The sequence below is a fragment of the Amblyraja radiata genome, chromosome 2 (genome assembly GCF_010909765.2).
Source record: "Amblyraja radiata isolate CabotCenter1 chromosome 2, sAmbRad1.1.pri, whole genome shotgun sequence".
NCBI classification, from domain to species: domain Eukaryota; kingdom Metazoa; phylum Chordata; class Chondrichthyes; order Rajiformes; family Rajidae; genus Amblyraja; species Amblyraja radiata.
This window is the reverse complement of record NC_045957.1, coordinates 122,314,849-122,337,049: the sequence shown is the minus strand read 5'-3', so window position 1 is coordinate 122,337,049 and position 22,201 is coordinate 122,314,849. Positions and strand designations below refer to the sequence as shown.

The window sequence follows — 22,201 nt, the reverse complement described above, 5'->3', positions numbered from 1 at the left end:
TAGGCAAGGTTTCAGGCCGAAACGTTGCCTATTTCCTTCGCTCTATAGATGCTGCTGCACCCGCTGAGTTTCTCCAGCACTTTTGTCTACCAGGTCAGCAAAGTGTCAGGAATATAACCATGATTCATTACCTGATTAGTAACTTCAAGGGTGCTGGGATTGTAGGTAGTCACGGCGTGCGAGCCGACGGAAAACACTCGCTTGTACCTGAAAGGGGAAACAAAACAAACATGGGTAACAAGAGGAATAAGGCATGTCGAATTCTGCACACTTCAAACTTTACTTGGAACAATTCATTTTAAATTAGATACTTCACAGTCCAAGCATTTAATCGAATAATAAATTACTGAATGAGCACCTGAGGGGAAAGAAAAATCAAATACAACTTTTTTCCTGACATAATTGAGCAAATTTCATATTAGAGGGCAGGGGCAGAGTTGCTGCCTTACAGCACCAGAGGCCCGGGTTCGATCCCGACCACGAGTGCTGTCTGAATGGAGTTTGTACGTTACCCCGTGGGTTTTCTCTGGGTGCTCCGGTTTCCTCCCACAATAGGTGCAGGAGAAGGTGCAGGAATGGCCAGCACCGCCATTCAATGTGATCATGGGTGATCATCCCCAATCAGTACCCCGTTCCTGCCTTCTCCCCATATCCCCTGACTTCGCTATTTTTAAGAGCCCTGACTAGCTCTCTCTTGAAAGCATCCAGAGAACCGGCCTCCACCGCCCTCTGAGGCAGAGAATTCCATAGACTCACAACTCTCTGTGAGAAAAAGTGCTTCCTCGTCTCCGTTCTAAATGGCTTACTCCTTATTCTTAAACTGTGGCCCCTGGTTCTGGACTTCCCCAACATCGGGAACATGTTTCCTGCTTCTAACGTGTCCAAACCCTTAACAATCTTATATGTTTCAATGAGATCCTTCTAAACTCCAGAGTGTACAAGCCCAGCCGCTCCATTCTCTCAGCATATGACAGTACCACCATCCCGGGAATAAACCTTGTAAACCTACGCTGCACTCCCTCAATAGCAAGAATGTCCTTCCTCAAATTAGGGGAGCAAAACTGCACACAATACTCCAGGTGTGGTCTCACTTGGGCTCTGTACAACTGCAGAAGGACCTCTTTGCTCCTATATTCGTTTCCTCTTGTTATAAAGGCCAACCTGCCATTCGCTTTTTTCACTGCCTGCTGTACCTGCATGATTACTTTCATAGACTGACGAACAAGGGCCCCCAGATCCCGTTGTACTTCCCCTTTTCCCAACTTGACGCCATTTAGATAGTAATCTGCCTTCCTGTTTTTGCTACAAAAGTAGATAACCTCACATTTATCCGCATTAAACTTCATCTGCCATGCATCTGCCCATTCTCCCAACCTGTCCAAGTCACCCTGCATCCTCATAGCATCCTCCTCACACTACCACCCAGCTTTGTGTCATCTGCAAATTTGCTAATGTTACTTTGAATCCCTTCATCCAAATCATTGATGTATATTATAAATAGCTGCGGTCCCAGCACCGAGCCTCAGGTTTGGAGTGATGTGGACCAAACAATGGCAGGTGGGACTAGGGTCGTTGTGGGCATGTTGGGCCGAAAGGCCTGTTTCCGCACTGTATCACTCTATTAAAAATAGCGGAATCAGGGGATATGGGGAGAAGGCAGGAACGGGATACTGATTGGGGATGATCAGCCATGATCACACTGAATGGCGGTGCTGACTTGAAGGGCCGAATGGCCTACTCCTGCACCTATTGTCTATTGTCCATGACACCAAAGCCGTGCGGGTTTGCAGGTTAATTGGCTGGGTACAAATATAAATTGTCCCTAGTGTGTGTGTGTGTGTGTGTGCGCGTGCGTGCGTGTGTGTGCGTGCGTGTGTGTGTCTAGGGATAGTGTTAATGTGCAGGGATCGCTGGTCGGTGCTGACTCAGTGGACCAAAGGGCCTGTTCCTGCGCTGTATCTCTAAAATAAACTAAACTACACTGAGATAAGAGACCAGGGCTGGAAATCCCGCCTTGGAGTTGTACAATTTCATAATCTTTTCATAACAGATGTGATACTTGGTGCGTGAAGCTCCTTCAGACGCAGTTTTCACTTTCATATTTATTCATGTTACTCCGTTACTGGCGGGTGCACGCTGCGACTAAGCAGAATATTTCTGAACTCTTATTGATTACTGTTTAGCATTAAATATTAACCAATACTATCCGATAACATTTTCTCTCTGCACCAGTCCCTCTTCCCACCCCTCACAGAATAACTTCTTTCTATCGACGATTCCAAAACAGCTTTTTCCCCTGCCAAGCTGCTCGTTTTGTTTCATTTACAAATTGTTATTTAGAACAGAATCAGTACAGCACAGAAACTGGCCCTTCGGCCCACAACCTTTGTGCCGACCATGATGCCAGCTGATCTCATCTGCGTATTGAGGGAGTGCAGCATAGGTTTAGGGCCCTAGTGAGACCACACCTGGAGTATTGTGTGCAGTTTTGGTCTCCAAATTTGAGGAAGGACATTCTTGCTATTGAGGGAGTGCAGCGTAGGTTTACAAGGTTAATTCCCGGGATGGCGGGACTGTCATATGCTGAGAGAATGGAGCGGCTGGGCTTGTACACTCTGGAGTTTAGAAGGATGAGAGAGGATCTTATTGAAACGTATAAGATTGTTAATGGGTTTGGACACGCTAGAGGGAGGAAACATGTTCCCGATGTTGGGGGAGTACAGAACCAGGGGCCACAGTTTAAGGTTTCCTTTTCTCCAGAGATGCCGTCACACCCACTGTGTTACTCCAGCTTTCTGTGTCTCTCTTCGATGTAAACCAACATCTGCAGTTCCTTCCTACACAGTTTATGACAAATGCATAACTTGTGAACTTGTATGGGATAAGGAGGCAGGTATCAGCCATGATTGAATGGCGGAGTAGGCTCGATGGGCCGAATGGCCTAATTCTACTCCTATAACTTGTGAGCAGTTCAGGACCGCGCTGTGGTTGTGGTCGGATGGTTCCATAGTCTGATGACGGCTGGGAAGAAACTGTCCCTGAATCTGGAGGTGTGCGTTTTAACACTTATGCTATGCTCGCCCTTTACAAGATCACTTCTATGGCATTGCCTGCAATATACGTATTGCCGATATGATTTCAAAGGGCACATTCTCTAACTGATTCACGTTCACTCAAGCAATTCTAGTAATCAAAATGTCAATCCTGAGGAAATAAAAAAGATATTTGAGCACTTAGGCAAATGGATTGGAAGGTCCTCATTTCAAGAAAATTGGATTAAACCACAATATCAATCTGCATCCTGCTTAATGCAAACTTACTTTGGTTTACAATGTTATTTCGCGAAAATATAGCTTGGGCAAATCAATCATTGGTTAAAAAAAACAAGAATGCTCTTAGTGGACACGGTGGCGCAGCGTTTGATCTGGTGTTTTGTTGGTTCACATGCTTGATCAATTGTGTTTTATCATTAATGTTTTATTATTATTAATGTTTAGCGTTTTCTGAGTCATTCATAACTGTCACTGTATGTCAAGTTGTTACTTGTGGGCAAATTCCTTGTTTGTGAATACTTGGCCAATAAACTTACTTACTTAGAGTTGCTACCTTACAGCCAATGCAGCGCCGGAGACCCGGGTTCGAACCCGACTACGGGCGCGGTCTGTACGGAGTTTGTACGTTCTCCCCGTGACCTGCGTGGGTTTTCTCCGAGATCTCTAGGGGGCGCCGTCCTGTGTGGTATGGCAGCCCAGCCTGCAGCTGTTCGTTTTTGGAGTTCTAGTCTTTTTTATGTGGGGGGTGGGGGGGAGGAAGGGGAAACTACTTTTCAGGGCCCCTACCTGGTCGGAGAGGCAGCTTTTCTCCTGGCTGCTCTTTCGACCCGTCCTCGCGGCCTACCAGCGGGCCTGGAGCGGCGTTTCCTGAGGGGACCGCCCAGTACTTCGGCTTCGGCGGCACCGCGCTGGAGCGCTATTGCGGAGCGGGCGATGCCTTGCCCGGGTCGCCGTGCAGGAGCGCCGGTGAGCTGAAGACCGCCGATGAAACATCGTGGAGCTGCGGGCGGCGGCGCTGACCTTAAACATCTGGAGCCTGGGATCTCTCGCTGAGATCGCCAGTGGTGGAGCTCCATCCAGCGCGGCCTTGTTGGCTTCGGAAGCCGCGGTCTCCGGTAAGGGAAGCGGCCATTCCAGGGTTCCCATGCCGCTGAGAGAATTCTCCCGACGCCAGAGCACCATCACCCGGCGAGAACGGCCTGGAACATCGGGCCTCCGTAAAGGCGACTGTGGAGGCCTCAATAGGCCCGACTATGGGTGAACAAGGATATGGGGACTGGACTTTGTGCCTTCCCTCATAATGGGAACCATTGTGGGGGGATGTTTTTTATGTTTAAATCTCTTATTACTGTTATGTCTGTATTCTTTCTTTATGTGCTGCATTGGCAAGAAGCATTTCACTACACCTAGGTGTATGTGACCAATAAAAATAACCTTTGAACCTTTGGATCTTCTGTTAACTCCCACACTCCAAAGACGTGCAGGTTTGTAGGTTAATTGGCTTGGTAAATGTAAATATTGTCCCTAGTGTGGGTGTAGGAGAGTGTTAATGTGCGGGTACCGCGGCTGGTCGGCGCAGAGCCGGTGGCCAACAGGTCTGTTTCCGCGCTGTATCTCTAAACAAAACTAAACTAGATATTTACTAATTAATGGCAAAAATGCAACAATAAACCCTGGGGGTTTACATCCATTCTGCCATCTACCAATCGGTGGTAGCCAGCACCATCTTCGCTGCCGTGTGCTGGGGCAGCAGGGCAAAGGCTGCGGACCCCAACAGGATCAACAAACTCATCGGGAAGGCTGGCTCTGTCCTGGGGGCGGAGTTGGATTCATGGGAGGGGGGGGGGGGGGGGGGAGACGGTTTAGTTGCCGACTATCCGACCATGGAGAAAGAAGCATGGGGATTACATGGTAGCCGTGGCGGGGGGGGAACTCCCCCCGACCTGTCCTTTACTCATGAAGAAGGGTCTCGACCTGAAACGTCGCCTATTCCTTTGCTCCATAGATGCTGCCTCACCCGCTGAGTTACGCCAAGCATGTTTGTCTACCATCAATCGTTCCAGCAACTGCAGTTCTTTCTTAAACATTCTTAAACACGGGAGAGAGACATGTGGGTCACGCTAAGGAAGGGCAAGGGGCAGAGGCAGGGACGAGTGAGTACTCCAATGTCGGTACACCTTGCAAATAAGTACTCCTGTTTGAGTACGGATGGGGGTAACAGCCTACCCGGGGGTAGCGACAGCGGACGGGCCTCCAGCACAGAGACCGGCCCTGTTGCTCCGAAAGGTAGGGAAAAAAAGAAGAGGGCAATAGTAATTGGGGACTCTATTGTTAGGGGGTCGGATAGGCAATTCTGTGGACGCAATCGGGAGACCAGGATGGTGGTCTGCCTCCCTGGTGCCAAGGTCTCGGACGTGTCTCAACTCATCCAAGATATCCTGAAATCAGAGGGAGAGGAGCCTGAGGTCGTGGTACATATAGGTACCAATGACATAGGTAAAAAAATGGAAGAGGTCCTGAAGGGAGGATTTAGGGAGTTGGGAGGGGAGTTAAGGAAAAGGACCAAAAAGGTAACAATCTCAGGATTACTGCCTGTGTTTGCTTTGCTATGAGTTTGCTTTGGCAAGTAAGGTGAAAGTAAATCCAAAGGGTTTCTACAGCTATATTAATAGCAAAAGGATAACGAGGGATAAAATTGGTTCATTGGAGAGTCAGAGTGGGCAGCTATCTGCAGAGCCAAAAGAGATGGGGGAGATATTGAACAATTTATTTTCTTCGGTATTCACCAAGGAGAAGGATATTGAATTATGTGAGGTAAGGGAAACTAGTAGAGTAGCTATGGATACTATGAGGTTCAAAGTAAAAGAAGTACTGACACTTTTGAAAAATATAAAAGTGGATAAGTCTCCAGGTCCTGACACGATATTCCCTAGGACATTGAGGGAAGTTAGTGTAGAAATAGCCGGGGCTATGACAGAAATATTTCAAATGTCATTAGAAACGGGAATAGTCCCCGAGGGTTGGCGTACTGCGCATGTTGTTCCATTGTTTAAAAAGGGTTCTAAGAGTAAACCTAGCAATTATAGACCTGTTAGTTTGACTTCAGTGGTGGGCAAATTAATGGAAAAGATACTTAGAGATAATATATATAAGCATCTGGATAAACAGGGTCTGATTAGGAACAGTCAACATGGATTTGTGCCTCGAAGGTCATGTTTGACTAATCTTCTTGAATTTTTTGAAGAGGTTACTAGGGAAATTGACGAGGGTAAAGCAGTGGATGTTGTCTATATGGACTTTAGTAAGGCCTTTGACAAGGTTCCTCATGGAAGGTTGGTTAAGAAGGTTCAACTGTTGGGTATAAATGCAGGAATAGCAAGATGGATTCAACAGTGGCTGAATGGGAGAAGCCAGAGGGTAATGGTGGATGGCTGTTTGTCGGGTTGGAGGCAGGTGACTAGTGGGGTGCCTCAGGGATCTGTGTTGGGTCCTTTGTTGTTTGTCATGTACATCAATGATCTGGATGAAGGTGTGGTAAATTGGATTAGTAAGTATGCAGATGATACCAAGATTGGGGGTGTTGTGGATAATGAAGAGGCTTTCCAAAGTCTACAGAGTGATTTAGGCCATTTGGAAAAATGGGCTGAAAGATGGCAGATGGAGTTTAATGCTGATAAATGTGAGGTGCTACACCTTGGCAGGACAAATCAAAATAGGACGTACATGGTAAATGGTAGGGAATTGAAGAATACAGTTGAACAGAGGGATCTGGGAATAACCGTGCATAGTTCCTTGAAGGTGGAATCTCATATAGATAGGGTGGTAAAGAAAGCGTTTGGTATGCTAGCCTTTATAAATCAGAGCATTGAGTATAGAAGCTGGGATGTAATGTTAAAATTGTACAAGGCATTGGTGAGACCAAATCTGGAGTATGGTGTACAATTTTGGTCGCCCAATTATAGGAAGGATGTCAACAAAATAGAGAGAGTACAGAGGAGATTTACTAGAATGTTGCCTGGGTTTCAACAACTAAGTTACAGAGATAGGTTGAATAAGTTAGGTCTTTATTCTCTGTAGCGCAGAAGGTTAAGGGGGGACTTGATAGAGGTCTTTAAAATGATGAGAGGGATAGACAGAGTTGATGTGGACAAGCTTTTCCCTTTGAGAATAGGGAAGATTCAAACAAGAGGACATGACTTCAAAATTAAGGGACAGAAGTTTAGGGGTAACATGAGGGGGAACTTCTTTACTCAGAGAGTGGTAGCAGTGTGGAATGAGCTTCCAGTGGAAGTGGTGGAGGCAGGTTCGTTGGTATCATTTAAAAAATAAATTGGATAGGCATATGGATGAGAAGGGAATGGAGGGTTATGGTATGAGTGCAGGCAGGTGGGACTAAGGGAAAATAAGTGTTCGGCACGGACTTGTAGGGCCGAGATGGCCTGTTTCCGTGCTGTAATTGTTATATGGTTATATGGTTATTTACTCATCCCCAATCCTTTTCACTCGTCACTTTAATTTCATGTTTCTTGTGTTTCATCAATTTCCCTCCTGGGATAAATAAAGTTCTATATTATCATCCAAGGTCACTGGAATTGTGGCATGAAATATTCATAAACCATTAAGCCCCGCTTCAGGAGTTAAATATGTCCATCATTTATGCACTTAATTTGTATGTCCGAGTCAAACCGCACGGACACAAGCCCTTCAGCCCAACGAGTGCATGCAACCAGGATGCTCCATCGAAGCTCGTCCCATTAACCCATGCTGCTCCCAACCTTTGCTCACCATGTACCCGCTGAAAAGTCCCTTAAATGTCATAGACCCTGCCTCAACGACCTCCTCTGCCATTTAATCGGGATGCATCGTAGCTCGGTTTGGGAACAGCTCCATCCAAGACCGCAAGAAATTGCAGCGAATTGTGGACGCAGCCCAGACTATCACACAAACCACGTCCCCTCCCATCGACTCCATTAATACCTCACGCTGCCTCGGCAAGGCCAGCAGCAGAATCAAGGACCAGTCGCACCCCGGTCACTCCCTCTTCTCCCATCGGGCAAGAGGTACAAAAACACACACCTCCAGATTCAGGGACAGTTTCTTCCCAGCTGTTATCAGGCAACTGAATCATCCTACCACAACCAGAGAACAGTGCTGAACTACTATCCACCTCATTGGTGACCCTCGGATTGGGCTTTGCTGGCTTTACCTTGCACTAAACGTTATACCCTTATCATGTTTCTAGTCAAGTCAAGTCAAGAGTTTATTGTCATGTGTCCCAAATAGGACAATAAAATTCTTGCTTGCTGCAGCACAACAGAATATTGTAGGCATAAATACAGAACAGATCAGTGTGCCCATATACCATTAAAAAAAAAAAATGTATATATACACATACATAAATAAACAGATAATGTGCAATAGGCTATTATTGTTCAGAGCTTATTTGATGTTGTGTTTAATAGTCTGATGGCTGTGGGGAAGCGGCTGTTCCTGAACCTGGATGTTACAGATTTCAGGCTCCTGTACCTTCTTCCCGATGCAACAGTGTGTGGCCAGGATGGTGTGGGTCCTTGATGATGCTGCCAGCCTTTTTAAGGCAGCGACTGCGATAGATCCCCTCGATGGAAGGGAGGTCAGAGCTGATGATGGACTGGGCAGTGTTTACAACTTTTTGCAGCCTTTTCCGCTCATGGGCACTCAAGTTGCCGAACCAAGCCACGATGCAACCGGTCAGCATGCTCTCTACTGTGCACCTGTAGAAGTTTGAGAGAGTCCTACTCTCCGTAATCTTCTCAGGAAGCAGAGGCGCTGATGTGCTTTCTTTATGATTGCATCAGTGTTCTGGGACCGTCTATACACTGTAAATGGCTCAATTGTAATCGTGTATAGTCTTTCCGCTGACTGGTTAGCACGCAACAAAAGCTTTTCACGTGACAATAAACTAAACTAAAACTGGCAACTCATTCCAGTTTTTGGTGAGTCTGTGGAATTCTCTGCCAGGGCAGTGGAGGCAGGTTCTCTGGATGCTTTCAAGAGAGAGCTAGAGAGGGCTCTTAAAAATAGCGGAGTCAGGGGATATGGGGAGAAGGCAGAAACGGGGTACTGATTGGGAATGATCAGCCATGATCACATTGAATGGCGGTGCTGGCTCGAAGGGCCGAATGGCCTACTCCTGCACCTATTGTCTATTGTCATATACCAACCGCACTCTGTGAAAGGTAGTCCCTCAGGTGCCTTTTCATTCTCTCCCCCTTCACTTTAAGCCTCTGCTCTCTGATTGTTCATTCCACTCCCATTGGAAAAAGTAGGGAGAGGGAGAGGGAGAGAGAGAGAGAGAGAGGGAGAGAGAGGGGGGGGGGGGGGGGGGGAGGGGGGGAGAGAGAGGGGGAGAGGGGGGGGGGGGAGGGGGGAGAGAGAGGGCGAGAGGGGGAGAGAGAGGGGGAGAGGGGAGAGAGAGGGAGAGGGGGAGAGGGGGAGAGGGGGAGAGGGGAGAGGGGGAGAGGGGGAGAGGCAGTGCGCTGCACCGTGGGTGGAGTGGGCCGCTGGAGGCCCTGCTGTAGCCTGGGGCTCGGCTGGGTCAGGCGCTGATCCAAGAGGCAGCATTAGGGGACACAATGTGCAGCGTTAGAGCTGCTGCCTTACTGTACCAGAGACCCTTACTGCGGTTGTGTGTTGTCTGTGGAGGACTGTGTGGGTTTCCTCCAGGTGCTCCGGGTTCCTTCCCACATTCCAAAGACAGGCAGTTTGCAGGTTAAATGGCTTTGGTAAATATTGTAAAATGGCCCTGGTGCATAGGATAGTGTGGGGATCGCTGGTCGTTGCGAACTCGGTGGTCCGAAGGGCCTGCTTCCTCTATGCTCTGTACCTCTAGAATCTAAAGAGGCCGACAGCACGGACTGGATGCTGCCTGCAGCAGCAGGGAGCAGAGGTGGACAACACCAACAGCTACGCTTGGCCAGACCGACTCTGTAACGCCACCCGGACAACTAACGGCCCTTCATGTTCGGGTTAAGAACCTCTGCACTTACAACACCTGGGACTTGAAAATGGTGCCCAATCTAGCAACATTTTAGAATGGAGACAAGGAAACACTTTTTTCTCACAGACAGTGTTTAAGAAGGAACTGCAGATGCTGGAAAATTGAAGGTACACAAAAATGCTGGAGAAACTCAGCGGGTGCAGCAGCATCTATGGAGCGAAGGAAATAGGCAACGTTTTGGGCCGAAACCCTTCTTCAGACTGAAGGGTTTCGGCCCAAAACGTTGCCTATTTTTGTGTACCTTCTCACAGAGAGTGGTGAGTCTGTGGAATTCTCTGCCTCAGAGGGTGGTGGAGGCAGGTTCTCTGGATGCTTTCAAGAGAGTGCTAGATAGGGCTTTTAAAAATAGCGGAGTCAGGGGATATGGGGAGAAGGCAGGAACGGGGTACTGATTGGGGATGATCAGCCAGGATCACGTTGAATGGCGGTGCTGGCTCGAAGAGCCAAATGGCCTACTCCTGCACCTATTGTCATAACTCTTGGACCTCAGTACATGTGACAATAACTTGCCATTGAAGAGGTGCATTCACCTAATCCATTCCCCTCATGATTGTATATACCTGTACCTCCACAAGATCACCCTTCACTGACAGCCATCTTCACTGTCTGCAACACCATCTATTTCAGCGCCATCTGCAAACTTACTAATGGTACGTTTGAAACCACAAGCAGCAGTGAAGCCAGCAGCGATTCCCGAGGCAGACCACTCGTCACAGGACTCCAGTCCGAAAAACAACTCGACACGATCGCTCTCTGCTTCCTTCAATGAAGCCAATTATGTACCAGGCAGCTCGCTGTCCCTGGACACTGCCTGATCTAACCTTCCAGAGCTGCCTACCATGGGAATCCCATCAGGGTGGCGCAGCGGTAGAGTTGCTGCCTTACAGCACTTATAGCGCCAGAGTCCCAGGTTCTATTCCAGCTATGGGTGCTGTCCGTATGGAGTTTGTACGTTCTCCACGTGACCTGCGTGAGTTTTCTCCGAGATATTTCGTTTCCTCCCGCACTCCAAAGACATGCAGGTTTGTAGGTTAATTGCCTTGGTATGAATGCAAAGTGTGTGTGTCTGCGTCTGTGTGTAGGATAGTGTTCTTCTTCTTCTTCTTCTTCTTTCTTTCGTGTCCTTATGCTATATAGTTGCTCGCCACTGCTGTACACATCGTTGCGCTGTTGGAGTGTTAAGTGCAAGGTCTGCAGTAATGCATGGGTTATCCAGCAATGGGCATTGCAGTAGGTGTTGCATTGTCTGGGTCTGTGTGCCGCAGTCACAGGTTGGTGTACCCTCGAAGCAGCCCCATTTGTGCATTGGCATCCTTGACCGCCCGATCCAGGTTCGCAGTCGGTGGAGACATCGCCAGCTCAGCTGGTCGGCGAGGACTAGATGGGCCGAAGGGTTTCAATCCTCTGTCTCTAAACTAAACTAAACCCTTGCTGAAGTAGATACAGATCGTGTCTTTCACCCTGCCTCAACATTTTTGGATATTTCTCAAAAAAAACCCCCTTCAAATTGGTGAGACGCAATCTCCCCGCACACAAAGTCATATTGTGCCTAATAGTTGGATATCAGTAGCTATGCCGAGTATTCTGAAATGTGACGACGTAAATGATCTGAGTCTCGACCTGAAACATCACCCATTCCTTCTCTCCAGAGATGCTTCCTTCTCTCCAGAGAGACCCACTGAGTTTCTCCAGCACTCTGTGAAACGTCACCTATCCATGTTCTCCACAGATGCTGCCTGACATTTGAAGCATAATCAATTATTTACACCTTCAATTCTGCAATTTCACAAATTGCTAAAGAGACTGGTATATACCAGAGGATTGATAGACACAAAATGCTGGAGTAACTCAGCGGGTCAGGCAGCATCACTGGAGAGAGGGAATGAATGGGTGACATTTCGGGTCGGACCCTTCTTCAGACTATTGGGCCTGTCCCACTTAGGCTATTTTTGGGGGACTTCCGTCGACTGTCATAGTCGTAGCAGGTCGCCGAAAAAACGGCGACTGGACCTCCCCTTCGACATAAAAATTGAAATATAATCATTAGTTTAATTAATATAATCATTAGATTATATTAATTAGTTTAACAAAACAAAATGGAAGTCAGCACCTGGCGACAACCGTGTACATGTAAGGTCATACATAATAGGAGCACAATTAGCCATTCGGCCCCTCAAGTCTACACCATTCAATCATGGCTGATCTATCTTACTCTCCTAACCCCACTCTCCTGCCTTCTCCTCATATCCCCTGACACCCGCACTAATCAAGAATCTATCTATCTCTGCCACTCTATCCAGGCCTTTCACTTTGGTAAGTTTCAATGAGGTTCCCCCCCCCCCCCCCCCCCCCCCCCAATTCTCCTAAACTCCAGCGAGTACATGCCCAGCGCCTTCAAAAGCTCACCATAGGTTAAACCACTCATTCCTGGGATCTTTCGCGTAAACCTCCTCTGCACATCCTTCCTCAGATATGGGGTCCAAAATTCCTCACAATATTCCAAATGCGGCCTGACCAGCGCCTTATAGAGCCTCAGCATTACAGGTTAAATGGCTTTGGTAAATATTGTAAAATGGCCCATCTTGAAATAAATGCTAGCAATATTTTTTCTTGGGCTGACCATGGGTGTCTCCAGGGTTGGAGGACGCCTGTGCGTGACTTTGTTTAACGTGAGCAGACTGGTGCACAGACAGCCACCACACGGTCCTTGACAGATCTGGGTCAGGATCCAGTGGCATGGAGTCCAAGACGACCGGAGACCCTTTTCTGCTGTAGCCTTCATCCGCCTTCCCAGCCGTTGTGACGCTCCACTAAGGTCAGCCATTGTCCTCCGCCTGTTCCACCGTTGAGGTCTTGGTTGGATTGGCTTTTTGTCAGAGACCTCCCCCTCGACCTCACCGCTATGGGTGGCCCTACCAGGAGCACAGCTCCAGACGGCATCGCTCTCAAGGCCACACAAGTTATTGCTAGCAATAACTAACAATAAATCAGACGGAACTAAAAAAAAACTGAACTAAGTTGTCCCAGCGAATGAGGAAAAGCAGGAGTGATGACTAAACAACATTTTCCACTGAGATAACAGATAATGAGCAGAATAGCCAGTGGCCTCTTGTGTGGCAAGATTGTCACATTATATTCGGGCACTCACTAGTTTCCTTTCCCTCTTTTAGCTCAAGCACTTGCGCAATTACCAAAAAGGATCCGAAGCGTTGTTTAAATTGCACTTTAAATCGATGTTGATTGAAGGAGAGTGCACAACTGGAAAGCAATGAGACAGACATATGCTGACTCATGGAGTAACGCTGGGAACTTTCAGCAGCTTAATGTAGTGCTGGGAAATGAAGCCATATATTGGTCAGCATTCGAGACCGGCTTCCTCTTTCTCCCCCCTCCATGTAATTATGGATTGTCTTTCCGCTGACTGGATAGCACGCAACAAAAGCCTTTCACTGTACGTCGGTACACGTGAAAATAAACTAAACCGGAAAGGTACAGCATGGGAACAGGCCCTTCGGCCCACAATGTCTGTGTCGAACATGATGCCACGCTGAACTAATCTCCTCTGCCTGCACATGATCTGTATCCCTCCATTCCCTGCATATGCGTGTGCCTATTTAAACACCACTATCGTATCTGCCTCCACCACCACCACCACCACCACCGCTGGTGATGCGTCCCAAGCACCCTCCACCATGTGGAGAAACAAACTTGCCCCACCCATCTTTAAAAACAATACCCCCTTGCCTCAAAGCTACGTCCTGTAGTCTTTGACACTTCCGCCCTCGGAGAAAAAGTTCTTACCGCCTACCCGATCTATGCCTCACAATTTTATATATTTCTATCAGACGCCCTTGTTTGAAGACTTGACCAAAAAGGTCGCTTAGGGCAGAGCTGTAGATGTTGTAGATATGGACTTCAGTGAGGCATTTGGCAAGGTTCAAAATGGTAGGCTGCTCTGGAAGGTTAGATCGCATGGGATCCAAGTTGAGATAGCTGAATGGATAGAAAATTGGCTTCATGGAAGGAAGCAGAGGGTGATGGTGGAAGGTTGCTTCTCGGAATGGAGGCCTGTGACTAGCGGTGGGCCTCAGGGTTCATATGGTCATAAGTGATAAGAGTAGAATTAGGCCATTCGGCCCATCGAGTCCTCTCCGCGATTCAATCATGGCTGATCTATCTTTCCCTCCCAACCCCATTCTCCTGCCTTTTCCCCCCATAACCTCTGACCCCCGTACTAATCAAGAATCTATCTATCTCTGCCTTAAAAATATCCACTGAATGGTTCGGTGCTGGACATGCTACTGTTTGTCATCTACATCAATGATTTGGATGACAACATACAGGGCAAGATCAGCAAGTTTGCTGATGATACAAAAGTGAGTGGTTTTGCAAATAGTGAAGATGGTTGTGAAAAATTGCAGCAGGATCTTGATCAATCGGTCGAGTGGGCTGAGGAATGGTTGATGGAATTTAATGCAGAAAAATGTGAGAAGTTGCATTGAATTGAATTGAATGCATTTTATTAGCCAAATATGTATATATACAAGGAATTTGCCTTGGTGCTTTGATCGCAAGTAACAACACGATATACAGTAGACAATTAAAATTGAAACATTATAAAACTTAAACATGTGAAGAATAAAACAAAATGAAGTCTAACAAGGGCAGGACCTACACAGTGAATGGCAGGGCTCTGGGGAGTGTTGTAGAGCAGAGGGATCTAGGAGTACAGGTGCATGGTTCCTTGAAGGTCGAGTCACAGGTAGATTGGGTGGTCAAAAAGGCTTTTGGCCCTTTGGCTTTTCATCAGTCAGAGTATTGAGTATAGAGGTTGGGAGGACATGTTGCAGTTGTATAAGACGTTGGTGAGACTACATTTAGAGTATTGTCTTCAGTTCTGGGCACCATGTTATAGGAAATATGTTGTCAAGCTGGAAAGGGTACAGAAAGATTTATGAGGATGATGCCTAGACTAGAGGGTGTGAGCTATAGGGAGAGGTTGAGTTGGCTGCGAGTCTATTCCTTGGAGCGCAGGAGGATGAGGGGTGATCTTATAGAGGTGTATAAGATCATGAGAGGAATAGATACACAGTCTCTTGCCCAGAGTAGGTGAATCGAGAACAATAGGACAAAGGTTTAAGGTGAAGAGGAAAAGATTTATCGACTCCATCTACACCTCACGCTGCAGCCTCGGCAAGGCCAGCGGCATAATCATTGGACAATTTGCACCCCACTCACACCCTCTTCCATCAGGAAAGAGGTACATAAGTTTGAAAACACACACCTCCAGATTCAGGGACATTTTCTTCCCAGCTGTTATCAGGCAACTGACCTCCCATCCATCCCATTGGAGACTTTCAAACTATCTTTAATTGTTTTTTCATGGACTTTATCTTGCACTAAACATTATACCCTTTATCCTGTGTCTGTACACTGTGGACAGCTTGATTGTAATCATGTTTAGTCTTTCCGCTGACTGAATAGTACGCAACCGTACAGAGCCCTAGTGAGACCACACCTGGAGTATTGTGTGCAATTTTGGTCTCCTAATTTGAGGAAGGACATTCTTGCTTTTGAGGGAGTGCAGCGTAGATTTACAAGGTTAATTCCCGAGATGGCGGGACTGTCATATGCTGAGAGAATGGAGCAGCTGGGCTTGTACAATCTGGAGTTTGAAAGGATGAGAGGGAATCTCATTGAAACATATAAGATTGTTAAGGACTTGGACACACTAGAGGCAGGAAACATGTTCCTGATGTTGGGGGAGTCCAGAGCCAGGGGCCACAGTTTAAGAATAAGTAGTAAGCCATTTAGAACGGAGACGAGGAAACACTTTTTCTCACAGAGAGTGGTGAGTCTGTGGAATTCTCTGCCTCAGAGGGCGGTGGAGGCAGGTTCTCTGGATGCTTTCAAGAGAGAGCTAGATAGGGCTCTTAAAAATACCGGAGTCAGGGAATATGGGGAGAAGGCAGGAACGGGGTACTGATTGGGGATGATCAGCCATGATCACATTGAATGGTGGTGCTGGCTCGAAGGGCCAAATGGCCTACTCCTGCACCTATTGTCTATTGCAACAACAACAAAAAAAGGCTTTCACTGTACCTCGGTACACGTGACAATAATAAACTAAACTACAGGAGAAGCTGGCCAGACTAGAATATTGCTTCGAGTGCAGAAGGCCGAGGGATGACCTTTTGGGAGTATAAAACCACGAGGGGAAATAGGGTGAATGCACAAAGTCTTTTACCCAGGGCACAGGAATCAAAATCAAAAAATGTCTAAACACCTGTTTTTGCTTTTTTAATTATGGGGTATTGTGCGTAGATTGATGATTTAAAAAAAAAGGAATTTAATCCATTTTAGAATAAGACTGTAACGTAACAAAATGTGGAAAAAAGTGGTATTTATATATGCCTACAATATTCTGTTGTGCTGAATCAAAGCAAGAATTTCATTGTCCTATCTGGGACACATGACAATAAACTCTCTTGACTTGTCTTGAATGCACTGTACAATTTTTAAGGGATTGGACAGGCTAGACGCAGGAAAACGGTTCCCGATGTTGGGGGAGTCCAGAACCTGGGGTCACAGCTTAAGAATAAGGGGTAAAACATTTAGGACTGAGATGAGGAAAAAATATTTCACACAGAGAGTTGTGAATCTGTGGAATTCTCTGCCACAGAAGTCAGTGGAGGCCAATTCTCTGGATGGTTTCAAGAGAGAGTTAGATTTAGCTCTTAGGGCTAAGGGAACCAAGGGATTTGGGGGTAAATGCCAGAACGGGGTACTGATTTTGGATGATCAGCCATGATCGTATTGAATGGCAGTGCTGGTTCAAAGGGCCGAAAGGTCCTGCACCTATTTTCTATGTTTCTATGGTAGACAAAAGTGCTGGAGTAACTCAGCGGGTGCAGCAGCATCTATGGAGCGAAGGAAATAGGCGACGTTTCAGGCCGAAATCCTCGGACAGGCCAAGCGTGTGTCGGGAGTCAGTGGTGGACGCCCATCGGAGAATAAAGAGGGGCCCAGCGTGGGGGGGGGGGGGGTGGAGAGCAAAGAGGGACCCGAGTGGGGCGGAGGATCCCGTACGGACATTGGAGACCACATTGAACGCTTTGTAACTTTGTCGGCGCCCTATACGTGGCGCCCCTTTGCATACCCTGTGTAAGGGATGCAAAACACAGAATTTCACTGTGGTACTAAAGTATCATTCATTTCATGCAATTTTTTTCCATTCTTTCGCACTTACTTGACCCACGCCCGATTCCTGATGCCTAGTCTCGACCCAAAACATGAACGAGCCCTTCCACTCCCGTCACACACACACAGGCAAAAAGCCGTAGTAACTCAGCGGGACAGGTAGCATCTCTGGAGTGCAGGAATGAGTGACCTCTCGGGGGGGGTGGGGGGGGGAAGAGAGAGAGAGAGGGGGGGAAAGAGAGAGAGGGGGGAAAGAGAGAGAGGGGGGGAAAGAGAGGGGGGGAGAGAGAGGAGGGGAGAGAGGGGGGGAGAGAGAGGAGGGGAGAGAGAGGAGGGGAGAGAGAGGAGGGAGGGGAGAGGGGGGGGGGGGGGGAGAGGGGAGGGGGGGGAGGGAGGGGGGGAGGGGGGGAGGGGGGAGAGGGAGGGGGAGGGAGAGGGAGAGGGAGAGAGAGGGAGAAAGAGAGAGAGAGAGAGAGAGACACACACACACCCACACACTCCCATCCACACACACCCACACACTCACTCCCATCCCCACACACACCTACCCACACCCCCACACACACACACGAGAGAGAGAGAGAGAGAGGGAGAGAAAGAGAGAGAGACACACCCACACACACCCACACACCTGATCTCTGCCGGCTGTTTGCTCTTTGCTCCTACCTCACTTACACCAGGGCAACATTAGTGAGCATGCATTTCACACACCCGACACTGCAGCTTCCGACCTGCATCGGTTTGTACGGTGGCCGGCAACTGAGACCAGGATCCTGCATATCATGTCAGTGTAAACAAGCAGCAAACAGGGAGGAAGACAAGGAAAAATGCCCATTCCAAACGAGACACTAATATCCTAAAGTCCAGTGGAGGTGTATTCGAACTGAAATACAGCTTAGCACAACCAAATCTTACCCTTTTTTACCAACTATGCTAATCATAAGCATTTCCTCTTCTTCCCCACCCACATCCCCCATCCTAGTCGTCCTACTGTTTACCTCCTTATATCCCTTCATTATTACACAAGAGAGGATGTACTTCCTACGGCAGCTGAGGAAGCACAATCTGCCACAGGCAATGATGGTCCAATTCTACACGGCCATCGTAGAGTCTGTTCTCACCTTCTCCACCATGATCTGGTTTGGCTCGGCCACCAAGCACGATCAGCTGAGAAGGTTATTGGCTGCAACCTTCCCTCCATTGATGAACTGTACACTGCAAGGGCCAGGAAGCGAGCGGGTAAGATCATCTCTGACCCCTCTCACCCTGGCCACAAACTCTTTAAATCACTTCCCTCTGGAAGGCGACTCCAGATTGTCAAAGCTGCCACAGCCAGACATTAAAACAGTTTCTATCCACGAGTAGTTGCTCTACTCAACAGCCAAAAATCTGTAGCCTCCCTTTGATCTGGTATTTTGTTGGTTCACATGCTTGATCAATGGTGTTTTATCATTAATGTTTTATTATTATTAATGTTTAGTGTTTTCTGAGTCATTCGTAACTGTCACTGTATGTCATGTTGTTACTTGTGGGCGGAGCACCAAGGCAAATTCCTTGTATGTGAATACTTGGCCAATAAACTTACTTAGTCCTTTCCCCGCCACCTATGGGCCATTATGGGCCCAGCTTTCCTTGGTCATCTGTTGTCTGCCCTGCTTTTCCCTCCAGTTCCCTTCCCTCTACTTTCACTCTGATGAAGGGTCACGACCAGAAACGTCAGCCATCCTTTCTCTTCAGAGAAGCTGCCTGACCCGCTGAGTTACTCCAGCACTCTGTGTCCTTCATCATGCTAAATCATAGTCATGCAGCCCAACTCATCCAACCTCAGCCGACCAAGATGCTCCAGGTAAGCTAGCCCCATGTGCCTGCATTTGATCCATATCCTTAACAACCTTTCCTGTGAATGTACCTGCCCGTGTCATTTAAATACTGTTGCTGTACCTGCCACAACCACCTCCTCCACCTCTGGCAGCTCGGCGTCAGCATACAGCAGGTGCATAGAGCAGAAGTAGAAGGAGCCGATGGCATAGTGCCGGGCCAGATCCACCCCTTGCATCATTAACACAGTGTGACGCCAGGGCACCGGGCATCAACGGGCTCTGCGATCACGGAGCTGGAGGCCTCACTCGGGACTGACTTTCAGCCCCACTGCGGGGACATGGACATACCATCGGAGCCGATCCCTTGCCTGGGATTGACGCTCCAACATCGAGGAGCTTGCAGTCTCGGGTCGAGACCGATGTTGGGAAGCTCCAAAGTCGCAGAATGTTCGAACAGCCCCAACCCAGGGTGCGATCACCCGCCGCAGGGAGCTGAGATCCCCCGATGCGGAGGGCCCGACCGCCGGCTACAGGAGCTAAGATAGTCCCGTCAACGGAAGGCTCGAGGCCCTCGACCGCAGGAGAATGAAGAAGGGAAGAGATAAACTTATTTTTTCCCGCCTTCCATCATAGTGAGATATGTGGAGGAGTCACTGTGGTGGATGTTTATATTAAAATGTATTTTGTGTGTCTTGTTGCTTTTATTGGTGTGACTGTATGGCAAATCAAATTCCTCGTATGTTGCAAAACATACTTGGCTAATAATATGATTATGATGATTATGATTGGTTTGAAGATTTTTCCCCCACACAATCAATAATTCGGATCTTCAATCACAAACAAAAAGCAAGAAAACTATTGATGAAATTCCAAAGCAAAACAGTAATTAGACAATTTCATCATAAAAAACATTTTTTTTTAAACTATCCAATATCAGAAAGAACTTACTTTCCCCTCCACGAGTGTTTTGTTGTGTAGTAACAGGCCAAATCCTTGTTCTCTTTGATAACATTCATTTTGAAGTGGGAACCTGAAATATGTAAACATGAGGCAGATCAAGACTTGAATTCTGGTACATTACTCATAACCTCAGGAGATCCAATTATACACTGATGGGGTATAGTTTAGTTTATAGATACAGTGCAGAAACAGGCCCTTCGGCCCACCAGGTCTGCGCTGGCCAGAGACCACCGCACACGTCACAATTTACAATTTTACAGAAGCCAATTAACCTACAAACCTGCACGTCTTTGGAGTGCGGGAGGAAACCGGAGCAGCCGGAGAAAACCCACGCAGGTCACAGGGAGAACGTACAAACTCCGTATAGACGGCACCCGTAGTCAGGATCGAATCCAGGTGACTGGCGCTGTGAGGCAGCAACTCTACCGCTGCGCCATCGTGCCGCTTGTATAGGAGAACCAGAAGCCCTTGACAGCACTGGGCCTGTACTCGCTGGAGTTTAGAAGGTTGAGGGGCGAAACATATTCATTGAAACTTACAGAATAATGAAAGGCATAGATAGAATGGATGTGGAAAGGATGTTTCCACTGGTGGTAGAGTCTAAGACCAGAGGGTCACAGCCTCAGAATTAAAGGGTTCTCTTTTAGAAAGGAGGTGAGGAGGAACTTCTTTCGTCAGAGGGTAGTTAATCTGTGGAACTCATTGCCACAGAGGGCTGCGGAGGCCAAGTCTGTGGATCTGTTTAAGGCACATCTCTGAGGATACGACATGGACATCACACGCCACAGCACTCGTGAGTAAGGCAAGGCAGCGCCTTTACCGCCTCAGGCAATTGAGGAAATTCAGAGTGTCTCCGAGGATCCTCCAGCGCTTCTACTCAGCGGCTGTGGGAAGCATCTTGTCCAAAAATATTACAATCTGGTTTGGGAATTGTGCTGAACGCACTATGGGAACTTCACTTGCCCCCCTGCAGGAACTATACATCAGGAGGTGCAACTCCAGAGCCAATAAAATCATGGGAGACCCCTTCCACCCCTGCAACGGACTGCTCCAGCTGCTACGGTCAGGCAAACGCCTCCGTTGCCATGCTGTGAGAACGGAGAGGTTGAGAAGACGCTTCTTCCCAGAGGCCATTAGGACTGTAAACTCCTATCTCACCAGGGACTAACTTTACTGAACCATTCTACTGCTTTTTTTGGCTTTTTTAAATTTTTATTGCTGTTTTTTTCCCTTTTTCCTTCCGCCCACAATATTTAATATGAAAAAGAATATGTGATTCTGTTACATTCTGTTTGTAGTTTGTTTGGTTGTTTGTTTGTCTTTTTGCACAAAGTCCGCGAGCATTGCCACTTTTCATTTCACAGCACATCTCGTATGTGTATGTGACGAATAAACTTGACTTGACGCTAATCATAGTCGTACAGGCCAACTCATCCAACCTCAGCTGATCAAGATGCTCCATCTAAGCTAGTCCCATGTGCCTGCATTTGGTCCATAACAACCTTTCCTACCCACGTACCTGCCCGTGTCATTAACCTGCCTCAACCACCTCCTCCACCTCTGGCAGCTCGAGCTGTCGCACACAGCAACGGTTGAAGGCCACCCATTCCCACTTCCCAGAGATGCTGCTTGTCCCACTGAGTTACTCCAGCATTGTGTCTACCCAGTTATTTACAACATATATTAACGATTTAGACAAAGGAATCCACGTTTGCGGATGACACAAAGCTGGGTGGCAGTGCAAGCTGCGAGGCGGATGCCCTGAGGCTGCAGGGTGACTTGGACAGGTTGGGTGCGTGGGCAAATGCAGTATAATGTGGATAAATGTGATGTTATCCACTTTGGAAGCAAGAACATAAAGGCAGATTATTACCCGAAGAAGGGTCTCGACCCGAAACATCACCCGTTCCTTCTCTCCAGAGATGCTGCCTGTCTCACTGAGTTGCTCCAGCATTTTGAGTCTACCTGTGGGCTGCGGCCTGTTTCCATGCTAAACCTCTAAAATCTACAAGATGATAGGACTGGTACTCCACAGCATGGGCTATAAAGTACCGACTAGTCCAACCTCATGTTCAAATCCCCCATGAGAGCAGCAGGGAAAAATTCAAAGTCAGTTAAATAAATCTGGC

General features: G+C 47.6%; 1 protein-coding gene across 5 annotated transcripts in view; it reads right to left on the bottom strand.

Moving 5' to 3' along the window:
* dnajc13 (DnaJ heat shock protein family (Hsp40) member C13) overlaps positions 1–22,201 on the bottom strand; it is a 211,203-nt gene that overhangs the window by 174,276 nt on the left and 14,726 nt on the right. For all 5 annotated transcript variants that reach the window (XM_033014744.1, XM_033014726.1, XM_033014734.1 and 2 more), the window contains exons 2-3: positions 20,061–20,142; positions 132–207 (exon numbers count right to left, since the gene is read on the bottom strand). In XM_033014744.1, coding sequence (XP_032870635.1) covers positions 132–207; positions 20,061–20,128 — 144 coding nt within the window. In that variant the 5' untranslated portion in view covers positions 20,129–20,142. The remainder of the gene's footprint in view (positions 1–131; positions 208–20,060; positions 20,143–22,201) is intronic.